Here is a 17,187-nt window from a genome sequence, read left to right as displayed (position 1 = left end):
TAGGCTGTGTGCAAGCTGTATCGACCTGTTCAGTGCACAGGGAGTTACCCAGGGTGGATATTCATTAAGTGATGATAAAACTACTACAGTACAATCTTACACAGTAGGCACACCCTGTATGGACACACCCTCATGGTTTGGGAACTCTGGGTACTGATGAAGAAGGGGACTTGTTGTTTCAGATATGAAGGGGTTTGTCGATATTGCCGTAGACCAGCTGTGAACATCAGCTGATTTGTGTGGAGCGTGTGGTTTGGCTTCATCGTTAGCAGCGTGTCAGCGAGGTATTGAGACAGTCACAGCAGGCTTGCTGTAAGGTCATTCCCTTTTAAATGAGGTTTCAGACTTCTGCTAATGCTTTCTTTTATCTGCGGAGGATGCGGGTGCTGCTCTTCTCAGGAAATGAATACTGAAGCTGGAAGCAGGCCTGCTGTATCTTCATTTCAGAGCATTCTGAAATACCCAGTTACAGAAACTACCAACTACCAACTTTATATGTGCCTTAACATGGGTGTGTGTGTGTCCAGCTACATTCAGAATGCCTTTTTATGGTTTTGTTTTCAGTGTGAAGGAATTTTAAATAAATTGCGGACATCTGTTTATATTTTGAATACTTTAAAATATGTGTTGAGTGCCCTGTAAAATGTCTGCTTGCTCCCACAGGGAGCCCTATGTTCTTAGCAATAAAGCCTTGTTGAAACTCTGAGCAGAATTGTCTAACTGAGGTTAAAAACAGGCTCATTTTTACCTTTACCTCATTTTTTTTATGTTAAGGATGACCCAGACAAATCACCTGAGTATCACAGTTACCTACGCATAAACTGGAAACTCAAAACAGAAAACACCTAAAAAGAACGATCCAAAAAATCCTGCCCAACTTTAGAAGTCGGATTACCGCTAACTTTACAAGGGTGGCCCAAAACTGTCAGATATTCTTTGCTGGTTTAGCATGATGGTCTGCAGTGCCGTCTGGTGCATGAGTCTGCAGTGCCCAGCAGACAGAGAGAAAGATCCTCTGCAGAGCCTCAGTCCGGTGAAACTCGTGAGGGTGAATAACTAAGCTTAGCAAGGCCTGGAGAGATGTGTCTTTGTTTGCGACAGCGGCAGCCAGGGCTGCAGAGTGCTTATTACTGCTTAGGTAGCACATGATTCAGCAGAGCGAGCTGGCAAGGGAACAAAAACACAAAACTTTCCATCGCAGTCACTATTAACACAGGCCTGATTAAGATAGAGGTATGCTCACCTAGAAGGTCATAAACCTGTCTGAAAATAACCTAGACATGGCTGTCTACGTAGCGCTGCAGTATCTCGTGTGTGTGTGTGTGTGTGTCTGTGTGTGTGAGAGTGATGGATCAGGTGGACCTGCATTCGTATTCTGTGTTTTTGCACTGTTAATTACTTTCCCCGCAATGTCACGTCTACCTGTTATTAAACACACTGCGCAAAGCTTGCATCATTCTGATCCCTGTCTTTTCCAGTGACGAGTCGATTGGGATGGAAACACACCTCTGAATGTGGAAAGGGGATTAGTGCTGCACTCTCTAAATGTTCCAGCAGTTTCCGAGGCAGGGCTGATTCACTGTAAACCTGTGTGTGGTTTCTGTGCAGATGCGGACTGGTCCCACATTGTCACTGGGGGCGGAGTCAGACAGCATGTTCTCAGGCACATGCTACATGTTCTACAGCTTTAGCTGAAACCACACAGGATCTGTCTTTAGAACTGAGTAGAGCGTTTAATAGAAGATCATCTATGAGAATGATATATCCCCAGCTCTAGCTTTAGTTTTCTATGCTTATGTTGATGTAGCTATTATTATGATTTTTTGGCTGCCCTGACTATTCATACTCAGAAATGCCTTTAAGAAGTATTTATCTGCAGGTATAAATCCATTCAATAATGTGTTGATTTAAAAAAAAAAGCTGTCCTCCCTCACATTTACAATCGGTGGCAATTATCTTCCTCATTGAGTGTTTTAAAAGACGACTGGAAGCTAATTTTTCTCTCATCCGGGGTGCTGACATTTTTAGTGTCGTAATTGTCAGTGTACGGCCTCGGTACGGCTGAACAGCAGTAAAAAATGTCAGGGCCTTGTACGAGAGGATTATTCACTTCCAATCAGCTTTTAAAACACTCAATGTGGAAGCAGGTGTCATTGATTGGTACTCAATTGTAAAGGTGAGGGAAGGACAGCTTTTCTTGTTTTGAAATCAGCACATTGGATTTAGTGAATACCTGCCCATAAAACTCCTTAAAGGCAACTGCAAGTAACAGAGTGAGTTTTTGCACACCCATCTTCCCATTATACACCTTGCACATGTATTTATGTGTTTTGTCAAGTCTCCAGTTTGCATGCCCCAGGTTGTCAGCACTGCTGCAAAACTCATTATTAAAACTGTTATTTCAGCATTGTGTCAAAAGTGTTATGGATCCAATAAACACAAATCATTTACCTGGTATTGGGTACAGTGCATGCATTTGGGTTTGATTGCTCAGCGAAATGAAATCCAGAAGACTTTGTTATCTGGAAAACAATAAAACCGTCTATTAAAAAGATGGTGTTTGTTGCTTCATAAATGGAGTAAACAGAACCCTTTTGAATGAAACTCTATGAGGATATCAGTTCCAAAGTCTAGCAGTAATCACTCTGATGTTACAGGCTGTATTGATTTGCTGCTTGCGGACTTTGAGTTGTGAGTTTGGTCTGGATATCTTCCCTTAGCAGATGGAAGGAGGTGTCATTAATAAACAGAGATAAGGAGCAGTTATTGTGTTTGACTTTGGGAATATGAATCGACCTGCATTGAATTCTGACTCTGTTCCAAAAGTGATACAGATACAAATTCGATAGAAATGTACTCTTGATTCACCGGATGTATTCACCTCCAGAACCAAGCAGGTGCTGAAGAACTTACTGGATCTGGTCAGGCATCACCATGGAAACACAGACACCCAGATAGAACAGCATTCTGGGAAAACATCTTGAGCAAACTGGGTATTGCAGTTTTCAGAAGTAAAAGAACTATAGGATCACCATCCCAATCTTGTAATTAATTACTGTAAACAGCAGGCTCCCTTCATAGCCTTGCTGCGGTTCCGTCTCGATTGGAAAGGTCCCCATATGGTCTGGACTCGTGCCACTTTGTTCCTCAGCTCAGAAGCGACCTGCTCATAATTTTCAATATTGAACGTAAATGGTCTCTAATCAGGCACAGCAGGGTGCGCTGTGTTTTTACAGTATTTGAGGGATTATCTCCTGGCAGTGGTCAGGACTGTTAAAACTCCCAGTTGAATCTTGCTATTTGTCACAGGAACGCTTGAGCGGTCGTGCACAGCCCTGGTTTTGTGTGAGCTCTTTGTGTTTCGTTGTAGAAATGACGCCCCTTTCTAGAGGAATCCTGTGGCTTCTACTTTGTTTCATAGCTTAACTTAGACATGATGTATTTAGACCTACTAAAGCAGTAGATAATGGCTTATATTAACAGAGGAATCTAGTAATATTGGTGGTTACAATCTGAGATATGAGGAGACATATAATATCCCATCATTACCGCAGCCTTTGTCTGCCAAGGTTATGAAAAGCAACTGTATATTTCTATGGACTGTAGCTGTCGAACGGGGTATTTCTGTCTGTAAGATTTTAATGATCCAAATGACATAGATGCTTAGTTCTGCTGTTGGATCAATTGAATAGGCCTTGCACGTAATTATAATGCTTTTAAGCTGCAGATCCAATCAAGGGATCCATCTACTTTACATTCATGGAACCTGTGCCTACTCTAAAATGTGTATAGGTTTATACGTTGTGTGTCGGGTAACTCTTGCTGTAGAAGAGATGTCATCTTGTGCAGTTTGGGAGAGGGGACCAAGAAGAGAAGCAAAATGATCCTGTACTCGTGAACTGGAATTTTGACAAATATTCAGCAGTGATCTATTCATTTCTCCTGTGTGATTTTATAATTGAAAGACCTTGTTCAGTGTATACAATTTCATGAAATGAGAGGTGTTTTATTTTATTTTTTTACAGTCTTCTGCTTGACATTCTCTCATTCCTGCTCCTGGGAATAATGTGCCATCATCGCCCACTCTTGCCTACATATTCACTGCGCAGTGTCTGGCAGAGCTGAAGGTGGTGTGATCACATTAAGAGACGCAGAAGGGATGGAATATAGACTCCCATGACATTGCAGCTTGAGAATTAATGGTAGCACGGCTGCCAGTAGGCTACTAGGTATGCATATGCACTGGCTGTGTGGATTGAGAGGTTTAGAGTCCCAATGTCTGTGGGAGGGATTGCTGGATGTGGCTCCTCATGTCAGAGGCTGGGCAAGAGCTTCTATGCAGTAATCAGAGAGACTGCTGGCAACAAAATCCCCATTGTGTTCCTACGTGGAGCTGGAGAGAGACTGAAGCCCTAGGCTGTCCTCACGTGGCTGCCCATGTTCTGTGGTTTCTCACGGCTCAGCTGTTAACCCTTTCTGCTCTAGGAGACAGAAAGACACAGCCTTGGAAGATTTAGAAGTCAGGAGGTCACAAGTTCAAGCCCAACTCACCCCTTTATTTTATTTCACAACAAATATGGTTGGCACGATTTGGGGCCATGTTAACTCTAATCATAGTTGGACTTTGGTTCATGGATGACAACCCTACAGATTATCAAAGGTTTGCACGTAGATAACGAAGCAGGCCGGCCTTGTGGCTGGAGAGCAGGGTAGACTGGTAGTTACTGTAGAGCTCAGGGACTGTGAGCAGAATGGACTGCCGGTTTGAGGTATGAGACTGGGAGGCAGTGTTGACTGCCAGTTAGTGATGAGGTAGTGCAGGCTACTGGTTATTTCTGACCGTTCTGCACCTGGCAGCTTCCTCTGTCCCCAGTCCCCAGTCCCCTGGGCTGGTGGATAATGTTGAATGGGTCCTGATTGGCCACTGTAGCTGTTTTCTCGTAAAAGCGCTTGCGGCAGCCCCTCAAAGAAGCTCATGTAAAATTTATGTCACACATTTACAGTACTGAGTGTGCTGATTGCTCAGAGAGCTGCTGGCTTCAGACAAGCTCTGGGGGAGGTCTAGAAACTGTGTCATGTCCACAGGGCCTTACTGTGCAGTAACCGGTCGCTGTACTGAAGAAGCGCAACCGCAATCATTAACACAATCTACATCGTTCTGCTCAAACCCTTTTTACTGTGGATCCTATTTTATGTCTCACCTGACCTTAAACAAACAGGGCTACTGAATGCACAGCCTTGTTTTTGTGTTTTTAGATCTAGGTGAAGTCTGCCTGTTTTGATTTTGGTCCTTTTTATTGTTAAGATGTCTGTTACGAAATGCTCTATATCCTTCTAATTCCTCTTGAGAATTGTGGAAAGTTTTTTTTTTTTTTTTTTTTTTTAGGGAGCCCAGCCACTCCACTCCAGTGGCAGGTTGTTCAGTGAAGCTGCTGTCCAAACTATTGTTCAAAAGACACGTTGGATGTTCACTCCTATTGTCTGATGATAATTTTGCCTCTTCTGTAAATGAGAACACACTAAAAGGAGCTGACACTATTGGTGGGGGTATTGCGGTTAATTTTCACAGCTGGCCAAGCCCCAGTCATAGGCTCTGATTTGGAAGTGCACTGGTAACGTGCCGCTGGTCCCAGGGGGTGGCATCACAGTGCACTCTACTGACTGCCCTGTCGCTCTGAGGACACCATCGCTTGCAGGATGTCAGCTTTCTTCAACACGTCTAATTTCTGAAGCGCCTCGCTAGTCTAGATGAGTTTGTCAGCTGTTTTTGAGGTCCTGGGAAGACACAGACTCTCTGATTCACCCAAGGACTGTTCATTCTCAATAACCTGAGGAGTCTTTAAACAAGGTTCCAAAGCTTAGAAACTCAGACCTGGGTAAGTCATCCTCACTCTCTAGGGCTGGGAAACTTATATAAAGCTGGAGAACTGATCATAGAATTAGGAAACTCCCCCACTGTGTAGGAGTTAAGACAGCAGAGCAAGGAAATGAGTACACTGTTCACTCACAATCGTACACGATCCGTGACTGTGGACATCAATGAACTGTCCGTGGTAAAGTGGAGAACCACTTGTGGTAAACAAACATTTATCTTGATCATGTTTGGTTTGCTGGATAGCGTTACCAGGGAGACAGAACCTAGGCATGATGGTGATTACCAGGAATATACATGAACGACTTCATTTTCCATGGCCTAAGAAAGAGTCTAGATCCCACGACTAGCAAAGTGGAACCTGTGAGCCCCGGAGCTAGATGTTTCCAGGTCAGCACTGCAGCAAGATGCTGTTACACTGAGCAGAACCTGCTTGAGACTGTTCATCTCTTCTGACAGGAGCACCCTTCCTCCCCTGATTAGCTGCCTCCTCTGACAGACCCGTCACATTCCCGCAGTGCAGGGAAAGCGTTTGAAATTCAGAGCTGTCTCCATGGCAACCAGTTCTCTGTTCCACGGGAGCCAACGAAGGCTGGGGGCAGAGTGAGGTTTTATCGGAGTGAAGAGGGAGAGAGAGTGAGAGAGAAAGCACCAGGGGAATAGACATTCAGGCAATGTGTTCTTTTTTAACAGAAAAAAATGGGATGAATTCATTGCTTGCGTGCAGTGGCAGATTTGCAGCTTTGGAAATGGAAGTCCTCTTTCATCAATAAAGCTGGTGCAACAGAGCTAGCCTCTAAACTAAATGTGTTGCAACAGTACCAGTCTGCTGTGGCCCTGCCCTATGTGTGGGTGAGAGGATGTTTCAGTCTCCTTGCTAATGAAATTCTTGTTACCCGCTGGTGTTTTTGGTGATGGTGGTTCACTAGGAATTGGGCTGAGACCACCATCTGACCTTGAATAGAGCTGATGACCCCTATCCTATTGACCGTACACACTCCGCTGTCTGTGTTGATGGGGTCTTAGGAGCTTCAGTGCCTACAATCAATTTGATCAATTTCAATCTCATTGCCTTTCTTAACGTAATTTCCCTGACCCTCATGTGAATGAAATCGAGGATATGAACTGAATTTTTCCAAGTTAGTAATTCAAATGTATTTGTGTAATAATAACTAACCTAGACTCTAATTATTTTTTTTCCTGTTGCAGTATTTAGTGTTTGTACGTCAATTTCTTTTGATTTCGATTTGCCTACTGGACCATTCAGTCAGTGACTGTGCTCTGCGTTCTTTGTATTCTTCAGAAAAGTGTTGTTTACGCCACACGCAATCGAATACAGTACAGAACAAAGCGATACAATACAAAAGCGAGAAGTGCTTGAGCAACCAGGGCTTGCAATTCAAAGACAATACTAAACACAGCAGCAACGTCTGAGCATCTGACAAGCATCAATATAACAACTGACAGACGCACACTGACACGTGCATTTCTATACTTGCATTGTGTGCGCCAGAAAGCACATGCACACCATAATAGTTCCTGGCTAAAATGTCATTATATAACACAGCTAAGAAGAAAGGAACCTTTTAAATAATGCACTTTGTGCTTCAGATTGCTATGAACATTGAGGGACAGTTAACATTTCAGCTTACACACAGACACCTTCGTCCAGCTTCAAGGGCTGTTCCCAGTGTTGTCAGGAGTCGGATATTAACACCGTCTCTTCTCCTCTCTCCTGCTGGATAGTGCGCTGTAACCATGACGACGGAGACGGGCGTGGAGGTGGAGGTGAAAAAAGCAGCAGAGGAGCCTCCCCAGCAGCAGGGGGCAGCGGTGAACACGCAGGACGGCAATAGACCCAAGCAGGTGAGAGGCTTAGATACCAATGAATGCAGTACAAGAGGCGCATACGTTACCAAACGTTATATCTGTGTCAAATGAAATGATCGTACAAACAAAACTCTGAAGGTAGAGGAGGGGAGCTCAAACTGATACCACTGGGGTCAGTTTCCCAAATATCCCACTTGTTTTTTTTTTTCACTCTTAGGGTCATGACGGAAAGCTACCTGAAGACCGGGATTTGGGGGATGGGGATGATGTCTCAGAGAAGACCACCCCCAGCAAGATCCCCAAATCCCCCCAGAAATCCTCCAAGAGGCTAAAGACCATCCCATTTAAAGTGACCCTGCTGGACACCTCTGAGTACGAGGGCGAGATTGAGGTAGGCCGTCTTGGGAACAGCCTGCCCATTCTGTGTTAATATGAGTTTATGTGTAAGTACGAATATGGTTTAAGTGTTATAAATGGAAGTATATGTTCATGCATAATAATATTTATTATTAAATATGTGTTCCTATGAAAAATAATGCATGTCCATAAATCATTGCTTTTCCTCTGGGAATGTGGGAGTAATCAGTGTAATGGAATGAGTAATGAATAGAATGAGATGATTGTACAGTGCAAGATGCAGGGTGCCGCAGCCCAGCACTCCTGTAGCAATGATGATAAATATTCTGGCTTGAGGAGCATTTGAATAAGCTGCTACAAGAGATACATAGCAACTGCCATGTCATAACCAATAGAAAATGACACACATGAAAGGGGCTTCTACCACAGAGTCCTGATATACAGATCTATGCTCTTCAAAGACCTAAGTCACCCTGTCTCAGTAAGCATAGATCACATACACAGGGCAAACCTCCAGCAAGGGCAAAAAGCCCACTGCCTTCTTGGTAAAACATATAATCAATAAAATAAACTGTGCAGAGATGAGAAATCCATACTCCTTTCAATAAAGAAAGGAGGACAGGCACAGCGCTGTCATCTCCCTGCCCCTTAATAATGAGCCCTAGTCTCGGCATTCCAGTCTCAGCTTTCCAGTGCTGTCATCGTCCACCTTAGTAATGAGCTCTACTCTAAACACTCCATTCTCAGCTCTCCTGCAAAGGCACCACTTCAAAAGAACCACTAACGTGGAAGCATCCCACTAACAGAAATCTTCAGGAAATAAAGCACGTCCTGCTGCTGTCAGACTGCAACCCAACAATTTATCCTTCCTATACCGCGCTCCAAATTGCAGGGCAGCGGTGTCAGGCTTGCCATGTTGAAGTCCCACTATCTGGGTAATAATAGACTTCCGAAAGCAGGCTAGTCATTTCTGTCATGCTTATAACAAGGAGTGTTTGCTAGCAAGGATTAATTAGGGGGATTTTGACATTTACCAGAGGCCTACAGCTCCCTGGGGCTCCAAGCTGCAGGCTTTGACCTTAGTTCTGAAACATTTTAAGAGTGCATTCACTTGGAATAGCTCAGCTTTTTCTGCCCCTAAATGTGACACATCTGTGTGGAGTAAACCGACTGCCTTCCCCCGGGGCTTGGTTAATGTTGGAATTTAAAATACTCTGTCACCGGCCTTTCATGTCACTGTTTTTACCAACTAAGCCACAACTGGCTCAAAGTTGTTGATTATGTAGCAGGGCAGAGGCTGGACGCAAACCGGCCTGAACTACTATGCAAAACAAAACCGGCAGTAAAGTTTATAACTTCATCTCACCAACAGGGGTCACAAACTGTAGTGGCAGTGCTTCCACACAGCACTGTATCTGCCTGCCTCATCGTCCAGCAGCTCTAACCACTAAACCAGCCTGCATTTCAGTCCATCAGCTCTTATTGCTGTGGCAACAACCCATCTTTTCTCTCTCCGTCACCGCGGAAACCAGGCGGGTGAATTTCGTAGGTAGACGCTCCCGAAAGAGCACTAGGCAGAGCCACTGGCGCAGAGCGCTCTGTCTGTAGAGATGGGGCGCGGTGTAGACAAGGCAAGCAGCAGTCAACAAGCACAGTACACTGCTTACTTGTGAACAGCTCTGTAGCAAGGCTCGCTTAATACTTTGCAATTGGGAGTCAGTAAGAATATCAGTAAGAATATCTTCTGTTCCGTTGTACTCAGTCCCTTTGGTGGCCGTGATTGAAGATTCCATGATACTACAAATCTATTAAATGATTCTTAACGTAGGCTTATCAAAGTACCACCCCGAGAGGATGAAAACTTTGGGCACGGATGGCAGTATTTAAATCTGCCACCATTCAGATACATTGAATAGACCCCATACTGTTTTCAAAGGAGATCCGTTTCACCTTCTAATAACGTCAACTGATTATAGATACACTACTTATTGTCTTTACATAATCAGATAATACAGAGCTTACTGTATTTGATTAGGGGAAGTGTCAGTATTTTTTTTTTTTTTTTTTTTTAATTTAGTCATTGCCAATTATTTTTTATTATTTTCTCCCCAATTTGAAATGCCCAATTATTTTTAGGCTCAGCTCACCGCTACCACCCCTGCGCTGACTCGGGAGGGGCGAAGATGAACACACACTGTCCTCCGAAGCGTATGCCGTCAGCCGCCCGCTTCTTTACACTCTGCAGACTCACCGTGCAGCTGCCTCAGAGCTACAGCGTCGGAGGACAACGCAGCTCTGGGCAGCTTACAGGCAAGCCCGCAGGCGCCCGGCCAGACTACAGGGGTCGCTGGTGCGTGGTGAGCCGAGGACACCCTGGCCGACCTAACCCTCCCTCCCCCCGGGCGACGCTCGGCCAATTGAGCGCCGCCCCCTGGGAGCTCCCGTCCACGGTCGCTCCCAAAGGTTGCACTGTGAACTGCAGCGCTACATAGGGTGGGTGTCTCTCCCTCTTGTCTGTGGTGTTCGTCAGATCCCTGTTAATTTGTCTCTGTCTCTCTCTCTGTCAGAAACACAGCCGAGGACAGGCTCTCCTCGACATGGTGTGTGAGCACCTCAACCTTTTGGAGAAGGATTACTTCGGGTTGACGTTCTGCGACACGGACAGTCAGAAGGTCAGTCCCCAGCTGAGACGGGAGGCTTGTTAGTGGGAAGGCTGGTGTGACTCTTTCTTTTCGGTTGCCCCCGTCAATCGTTGCCCCCGTTAATTCATCCAAATTCGGGCTTGTTACACAGCATAATTATCGCTAATTCATGAGCAAAATGCCCTCAGGCAGGATTCAGCATTAAAATAACGTAATCGCTGTGCCATTCTGTCTTTATTAAAATGCCTTTGGGCAATGAAGTTATGATGCTGTGCTGGGTATTGGGATTGATTTTTATGCACCTCTCCTGCATTGAAAAAATCACCAGTTACAGCTACATTACTGGAGGTAATAGACGTGAATACCTGGGCATCCTTGCTCAGGATGGTCTTTTAAGAGTTTTTAACCATGGGAGACCACTGACGGCCAATTGTCCAAACTATGGAGTTGACCATTGGCATTAGCCCCTCAATCCACAGCCACTGTAACTGACTGAAGCAAACTGTTCATGTCTTTTCAGAACTGGCTGGACCCTTCAAAGGAGATCAAGAAACAGATGCGCAGTGAGTCTTTTTTATTTCCAACCTTGCAGTTCATTCCCAGCTAAGCTGAGAAACATTGCCTCTATGTAGGTATTTAGAGGTGTTTAGAACGGATATGTACTTAACTGTAGCTTATATCGATTTTATTTTGGTTTGTCCCCAAATTGTAATGTTGTAAAAGCACTGTTATTTCAAAAGCCCTGGAAATTGTGAAGGCTGTTAGACAGGGCGCCAGGCTGGAGTGATAGAATGTGAATGAACTAATATGTCACAGACTTCAGCCTCCACCCAATCCACAGACACACATTCTCAGATTCTAATTAGGAGAAAACTTGTAGTGCTCAGCTTCTGACCATGCCAAGCTGTTTCAGTCCAGATACCACATCACGCCTTGGCCTAGTGGTCCATAGGGACACTCGTCTCACGCCTGTTTCTGTGTCTCTAGCTGCCTCGTGGCATTTTGCCTTTTCAGTCAAGTTCTACCCACCCGACCCATCCCAGCTAACCGAGGACATCACCAGGTAGGCACTGCAGCCGCTCCCTATCTCGCTTCTTCTCCCTGCTTCATTCCTTATTGATTCTCTCTGTCTTCCTCTCATGCTCTCTATCTCTCTTTGATGCACACTGTCTACCTCCTCTCTCACTCTCTGCTCTCTCACACTGCCCCTGTCTCTCTCTCTCTCTCTCGTCAGGTATTACCTGTGCCTGCAGCTCCGGGATGATATCCTGTCGGGCCGGCTGCCCTGCTCCTTCGTCACGCACGCTTTGTTGGGCTCGTATGCCGTGCAGGCTGAGCTCGGAGACTTCGACCCGGAGGATCACGGTACCGACTATGCCAGTGACTTCCGCTTCGCCCCGAACCAGACCCGCGAGCTGGAGGAGAGGGTGATCGAGCTGCACCGCACCTACAGGTTAGCCACGCTGTCCTGCATGCAGTCAGCTCCATACTGTGCAGGTATACTCCACTTCATAGTGTCTCTGCATAGCGGAAACTCCACACGGAGCAGAGAGTCATGAACCAGCACCACGCATCCAGATCAGAGAGGGACACCAGAGATACGCTCACTTCCACTCTGTGTACTCTGACACAGGACTCTGTAATAGTGTTTTGTTTTATTTCAGGGGGATGACACCCGCAGACGCTGAAATCAGCTTTCTTGAAAATGCCAAGAAGCTCTCAATGTACGGAGTGGACCTGCACCATGCCAAGGTACTGTCACGACTGGAATAAAATATATATAGAATCAACTGACGTATTGATAACGTATTCTAACCAATTCCTCTCTGCTTGCTTTCCATCCTCTTTCTTTTTATTTCACTTGCCCTTTGTCCTCCTCTCACCCTCCTTGCTGGCAGGACTCTGAAGGCATTGACATCATGCTGGGGGTCTGCGCCAATGGGCTGCTCATCTATCGGGACCGACTGCGGATCAATCGCTTCGCCTGGCCCAAGATCCTCAAGATCTCCTACAAGAGGAGCAACTTCTACATCAAGATCCGGCCCGGAGAGGTGAGACCTGGTTTCACTGGTCATCCTAAACTATGTGCGACTTGTTTACTTGGATGCAGTGCCAGGGAGGAGTCATTCAGCTGAAAATCTTTCTCTGGCCACTCTAAGCTCCTTATTGTGAATGGAATGTGGTTGTCTGCTTTGCCCTAGTTAAAAAATCTGTATATAAAAATACAATATTTTGTGTCAAAACTGGGGAGGAGAGGACGAATGAGGACTTTGACAAGGGCATTGCTGTTGTATTCTGCAGCTGCTTCTGAAGTTTAGTTAACCAGGGTCGGGGTTAGTTTAATTTGACCAGGCTTTGGAATTTTACAGGAACACACATTTTTATTTTAAATATATTCAATCATAAGTAGGTTGAACAGAGTGTTTATAAGGCACAATATAACACAGACTCCCGTTTAAGACTTTTCCAAAGCAAGGTAAGCGTTTCCAGACCAGGTTTGGAGCTCCACGAAGCCCTGCCAGTATGCGATTTCCCCCAGGAATAATAAGAGCTATGGAGACTGGCAGTCCGGGTGAGAGCTGGCGTACTGCTATTAGATAATCTGAGAGATATTTGGGAGCCGTGCCATTTACACAGTTATACACACAGCGACCGAGCACTGACATTCTTTCCTCTCACTGGGGGAAAGGCAGCCTCATTCCTGCAGATCACTGGAGTGGCTCATGTGAAAGAGAAATCCAGTGCATGAGAAAAGGAGAATAAAGAGTGCCTTTAACAGGACTGCTCAGCATCCAAAATCTCATTTTAATTGAAGAAAAGTAGAAAATTGGCTTTCAAACTTGGGGGCCCTTGTTCACCTAAGCAAGTGCGTTGAATGATATAAAGTCTACAGCACAGAGCATCATGTATATCAAACTATATTATTTAATAAAGCAGACTTATATATTTGTGAATAGGTTTAAAACAGGGTGTGTTATAGATGTTGGACTAGATTCGCAAAAGTTTTTCACCCCAAAACGTCATTATCACAATTTGTTTTCTGAGAGGAAAAACACACCAAGTAAAGTTAACCAACCAGAAATAAACTGCTTTTTTACATGTATTTACATGTATTTAGGGTGTTGCAAGTAGCCAAAGCAATAATGTTTTTTAATAGTTTTGGAAAAAGCGTTTTTTTTTTTTTCCTTTCATAAAAAAAGAATAATGAGCCCCATTGTATCCTGTGCCTCAAGCCAGACTAAACCCCCTCTGCTTCACTCCCTCCTTAGTATGAGCAGTTCGAGAGCACCATTGGCTTCAAGCTGCCAAACCACCGGGCTGCCAAACGTCTCTGGAAGGTCTGCATTGAGCACCACACCTTCTTTAGGTAAGGGGATATAGGAAGCCTTGATGTGCCCTCGCCCACACAGCCAGCTTTTTAAAAACCCTCTTCTCATCCATGATGGTCTGAACACCAATTCACCACCTGCAGAAATCTGAAACAGAGTATGCATTTTAGAACTAACTAGCACCACCTCCTGGAGAGAGAAGATGTGTGCCCCTACACCCTGTATAGCAATCATGGTCCTGGAGCCTTGCATAGCAGGGGTGTCCAGTCACGGTCCTGGAGGGCTATTCCACTCCAGGTTTAACAGGTAAAATGATATCATGAACTACTTCAGGGTCTGGAGGGTTCATTGATTCAATTCATTTAGAACAGGGTTAGATCAAAGACCAGGGAGTGGAAGGACCAGCTTGGACCAGCCCTGCTGAACAGGGCAGCAGAGCCCTATTCAAACTAAGGGTGACTGAGCTCAAGACCAAGACTTCCTGGGGTGGGCTTGCTAGGGGTGTGTTTAAGGCACCTCAAGGTTTAAGGCAGTGGGTTGGCAGAGCATTGATGCTAGAGGGATGGGATGGTACCCATGGGTGTTTAAAGAGTTAATTTGAGAAGTAGGGTGAGGCTGCATTCAACATTGATTCAACATTGATTCACTGTGAAACTTGAAAAACAGGGCGTGGTTCTATCAGGTATTTTACGCTTGTGAACAGGTACAAAATAATACGTCCTCTATAATGAAGCGTCATTGTGCTTTTAACGTTTGAATTCACACATTCTTCTGTTTCATGTTTAAAATGTTCCTAGTTCTGTTATCTCCGTTATAACATTATAAACTTTTCTGTTCCCAATTCCAAAAATAATTGGATTGTACCCCATCATCTGTGCTTCCCTCTTTCTCTCTTCCCTTCCCCCCCAGGCTGGTGTCCCCCGAGCCACCTCCCAAAGGATTCCTGGTAACGGGCTCCAAGTTCCGATACAGCGGGCGGACACAGACCCAAACGCGGCAGGCCAGCGCCCTCATCGACAGGCCGGCCCCTACATTCGAGAGGTCAGCCAGCAAGAAGTACCTGCTGTCACGCAGCATGGATGGAGGTGAGTGCCACTCAGTCACATCTCCGCGAGGCATCCTCGCGCTACGGCTTCAGAAGAAATATGTGCGGCTGCACTCTGTCACTTGGGTTTATTTTTCCTATAGATTGTAAAATACTGTAAACCCCTTTTTATCCATGGCCTCTTTTTTATTTCAAGATTTTACTGATGAACTAACAGTTGTATTATACAGTACTGTGCAAATAGCAGCCGTTTTAATGGACATTGTGATTTCATGGAATGCGAATAAAAGGGTTTTATAGTGTTTCTGTTTCTCATGCACACACACCCATTATATATTTGCCATGCTTTCCCCATGCTCATATCATGTATTTAACACAGTTTAGCTTTATCACCAGAATCAAAAGCACCTTAATATGTTCAGTAGAGAATGACAGTTACATTTTTAAAATGTTAATACCATTTTGATTCATTGCCATTCTGAAGTGTGAACTGTAAGTACTGAGAGCATGATCCTGGCTGTGCCACCTCAATTCTGCTGCACTCCCAGACGCATCACAAATTCCGCCTCATTCCTAGCAGTGCTGGGTAGGTGCAGCTCCCTCCCCCAGGCAATGTGCACCATACCTGCCCTTCCCTGTCCTGTTCCGGGGTTTGTCCTATTCACATTTCTAACCTGCAGAGTTCTCCCGCCCAGCCTCTGTCCTCGGAGAGAACCACGAGGGAGTGGCGCAGCGCAGCGCCAGCGAGAGGCAGCGGAGACGATCGGGAGACGAGCAGGACGAGGAGGGTTCCTACAGAGCCACCTCGCCCACCAAGATCAAAGAGTTCAAGGTAAAGTGCTGCTGGCGATCCGTCACCCTGTTTTGCTTTCTGGACAGAACACAATTAGTGAGCTGTGTAGATTCTCCCACTCCCCCTGTGGATCCTACACTGGTTATAGCAGTGTTCTCTCTGGACTCCATGGCTTCTTTGGGTGGGTCAGACATGGCCGGCTCCACAGAGAAGCCCCTTTGTGACACGTCTGTTTTTTTTTTTTTAGTCTTCCCTGTACACCCATAGATACATATTAGAGATCTGATGAACCTCCCTATTTAAAATCTCACCTCTGCAGTACCTCTCCTATTTCTCTATTGATTTATTCCTCTTTGTCTCGTTTTAACCCTGTGCTCTCAGAAGGAGGATGTGGAGGGCGAGTCTCCAGCCGACAAACAGGAGGTATATCTGTCTTTCATCTCGGACACATGTCTGTCACGTTTCGCAAAAACAAACACCATCTTACCAAGAGAGTCCTTCTTCCTGACCTCCTCTCTTCCACCCATTTCCCCTCATAGTGTTCTGAGTCAACAAAGAAACCAGAATTTCTGTCTGTGTCCGTTGTCTAGAATATTCAAGGGTCTCCCCGTTTTTTCTCTTCAGTCTTTGTCTGGAGTAGAGTTGACTCCCATTTACCCTCGTGTTCAATCCCTAGTGTAGTGTAATCTATACCTTATTGCCTGTGTGCATGTCCTCCTGTTTAAAATCAATATATCTGACATATGCAACTGCGTTTTGATTGTGTTTCAAATATAGTTAGGAGTATGCTTATATGGTCTGTCTGTCTGTCTGTCTGTGGTGTCTGACCCCTTCTTGACCCCCTCCTCTCTCTCCCTCTTTGGGCTGTCAGTCGGATCAGGATTCCACCCCCCAACCCAAACAAGAGGTACTTTGGTGTCAACTGCAATCTGCCGCTAGCCCTGTGTGTTGGTCCCTAGTTGATACTTAAAAATAAACAACACTTTCTTTTATTCTGTGAAATGTGTTAAAACTAGTACAAGAAAGGGGAATTGTGGGGGGTCTAGTCATATTATTGTTTCAAACTTTGTACAGAGGGCGGATACAGTATGTACAGAAAGGGCAAGTTGAGGTAAAGGATGTTTAGATTGTGTCTGTCAGGTAATGCTGCAGCAGCTATAATAATGAGCTTATTCAGGAAACCTGCCTGACAGTGAACTAGAAATGGACGAGCCTCGGGTCCAAAGAAGTCCCCTTCCTACACTCAACCAGGCCTTCGTGGTACTCCCACTTATAATGGCCGGGGATGTGTGTGTGACTTGTAGGCCTTGTTGACGTAT

At 45.2% G+C, this 17,187-nt stretch overlaps 1 protein-coding gene across 11 annotated transcripts in view; it reads left to right on the top strand.

The window, feature by feature from the left end:
- The window catches only part of si:dkey-178k16.1 (band 4.1-like protein 1), a 41,186-nt gene that overhangs the window by 11,029 nt on the left and 12,970 nt on the right, over positions 1-17,187 (top strand). For 8 of the 11 annotated variants that reach the window (XM_058990870.1, XM_058990872.1, XM_034034140.3 and 5 more), the window contains exons 2-14: positions 7,619-7,738; positions 7,920-8,093; positions 10,627-10,731; positions 11,222-11,264; positions 11,689-11,764; positions 11,936-12,154; positions 12,366-12,453; positions 12,600-12,752; positions 13,971-14,068; positions 14,940-15,115; positions 15,756-15,907; positions 16,250-16,291; positions 16,740-16,775. In XM_058990870.1, the coding sequence (XP_058846853.1) occupies positions 7,631-7,738; positions 7,920-8,093; positions 10,627-10,731; positions 11,222-11,264; positions 11,689-11,764; positions 11,936-12,154; positions 12,366-12,453; positions 12,600-12,752; positions 13,971-14,068; positions 14,940-15,115; positions 15,756-15,907; positions 16,250-16,291; positions 16,740-16,775 (1,470 nt within the window). In that variant the 5' untranslated portion in view covers positions 7,619-7,630. The remainder of the gene's footprint in view (positions 1-7,618; positions 7,739-7,919; positions 8,094-10,626; positions 10,732-11,221; positions 11,265-11,688; positions 11,765-11,935; positions 12,155-12,365; positions 12,454-12,599; positions 12,753-13,970; positions 14,069-14,939; positions 15,116-15,755; positions 15,908-16,249; positions 16,292-16,739; positions 16,776-17,187) is intronic. The other 3 variants (XM_058990867.1, XM_058990869.1, XM_058990871.1) reach the window with 3 other exon arrangements.

This window comes from Acipenser ruthenus, chromosome 18 (genome assembly GCF_902713425.1).
Source record: "Acipenser ruthenus chromosome 18, fAciRut3.2 maternal haplotype, whole genome shotgun sequence".
Classification (NCBI taxonomy): Eukaryota; Metazoa; Chordata; class Actinopteri; order Acipenseriformes; family Acipenseridae; genus Acipenser; species Acipenser ruthenus.
The sequence above is the reverse complement of the archived record's forward strand: the minus strand, read 5'-3'. Positions and strand labels throughout refer to the sequence as shown.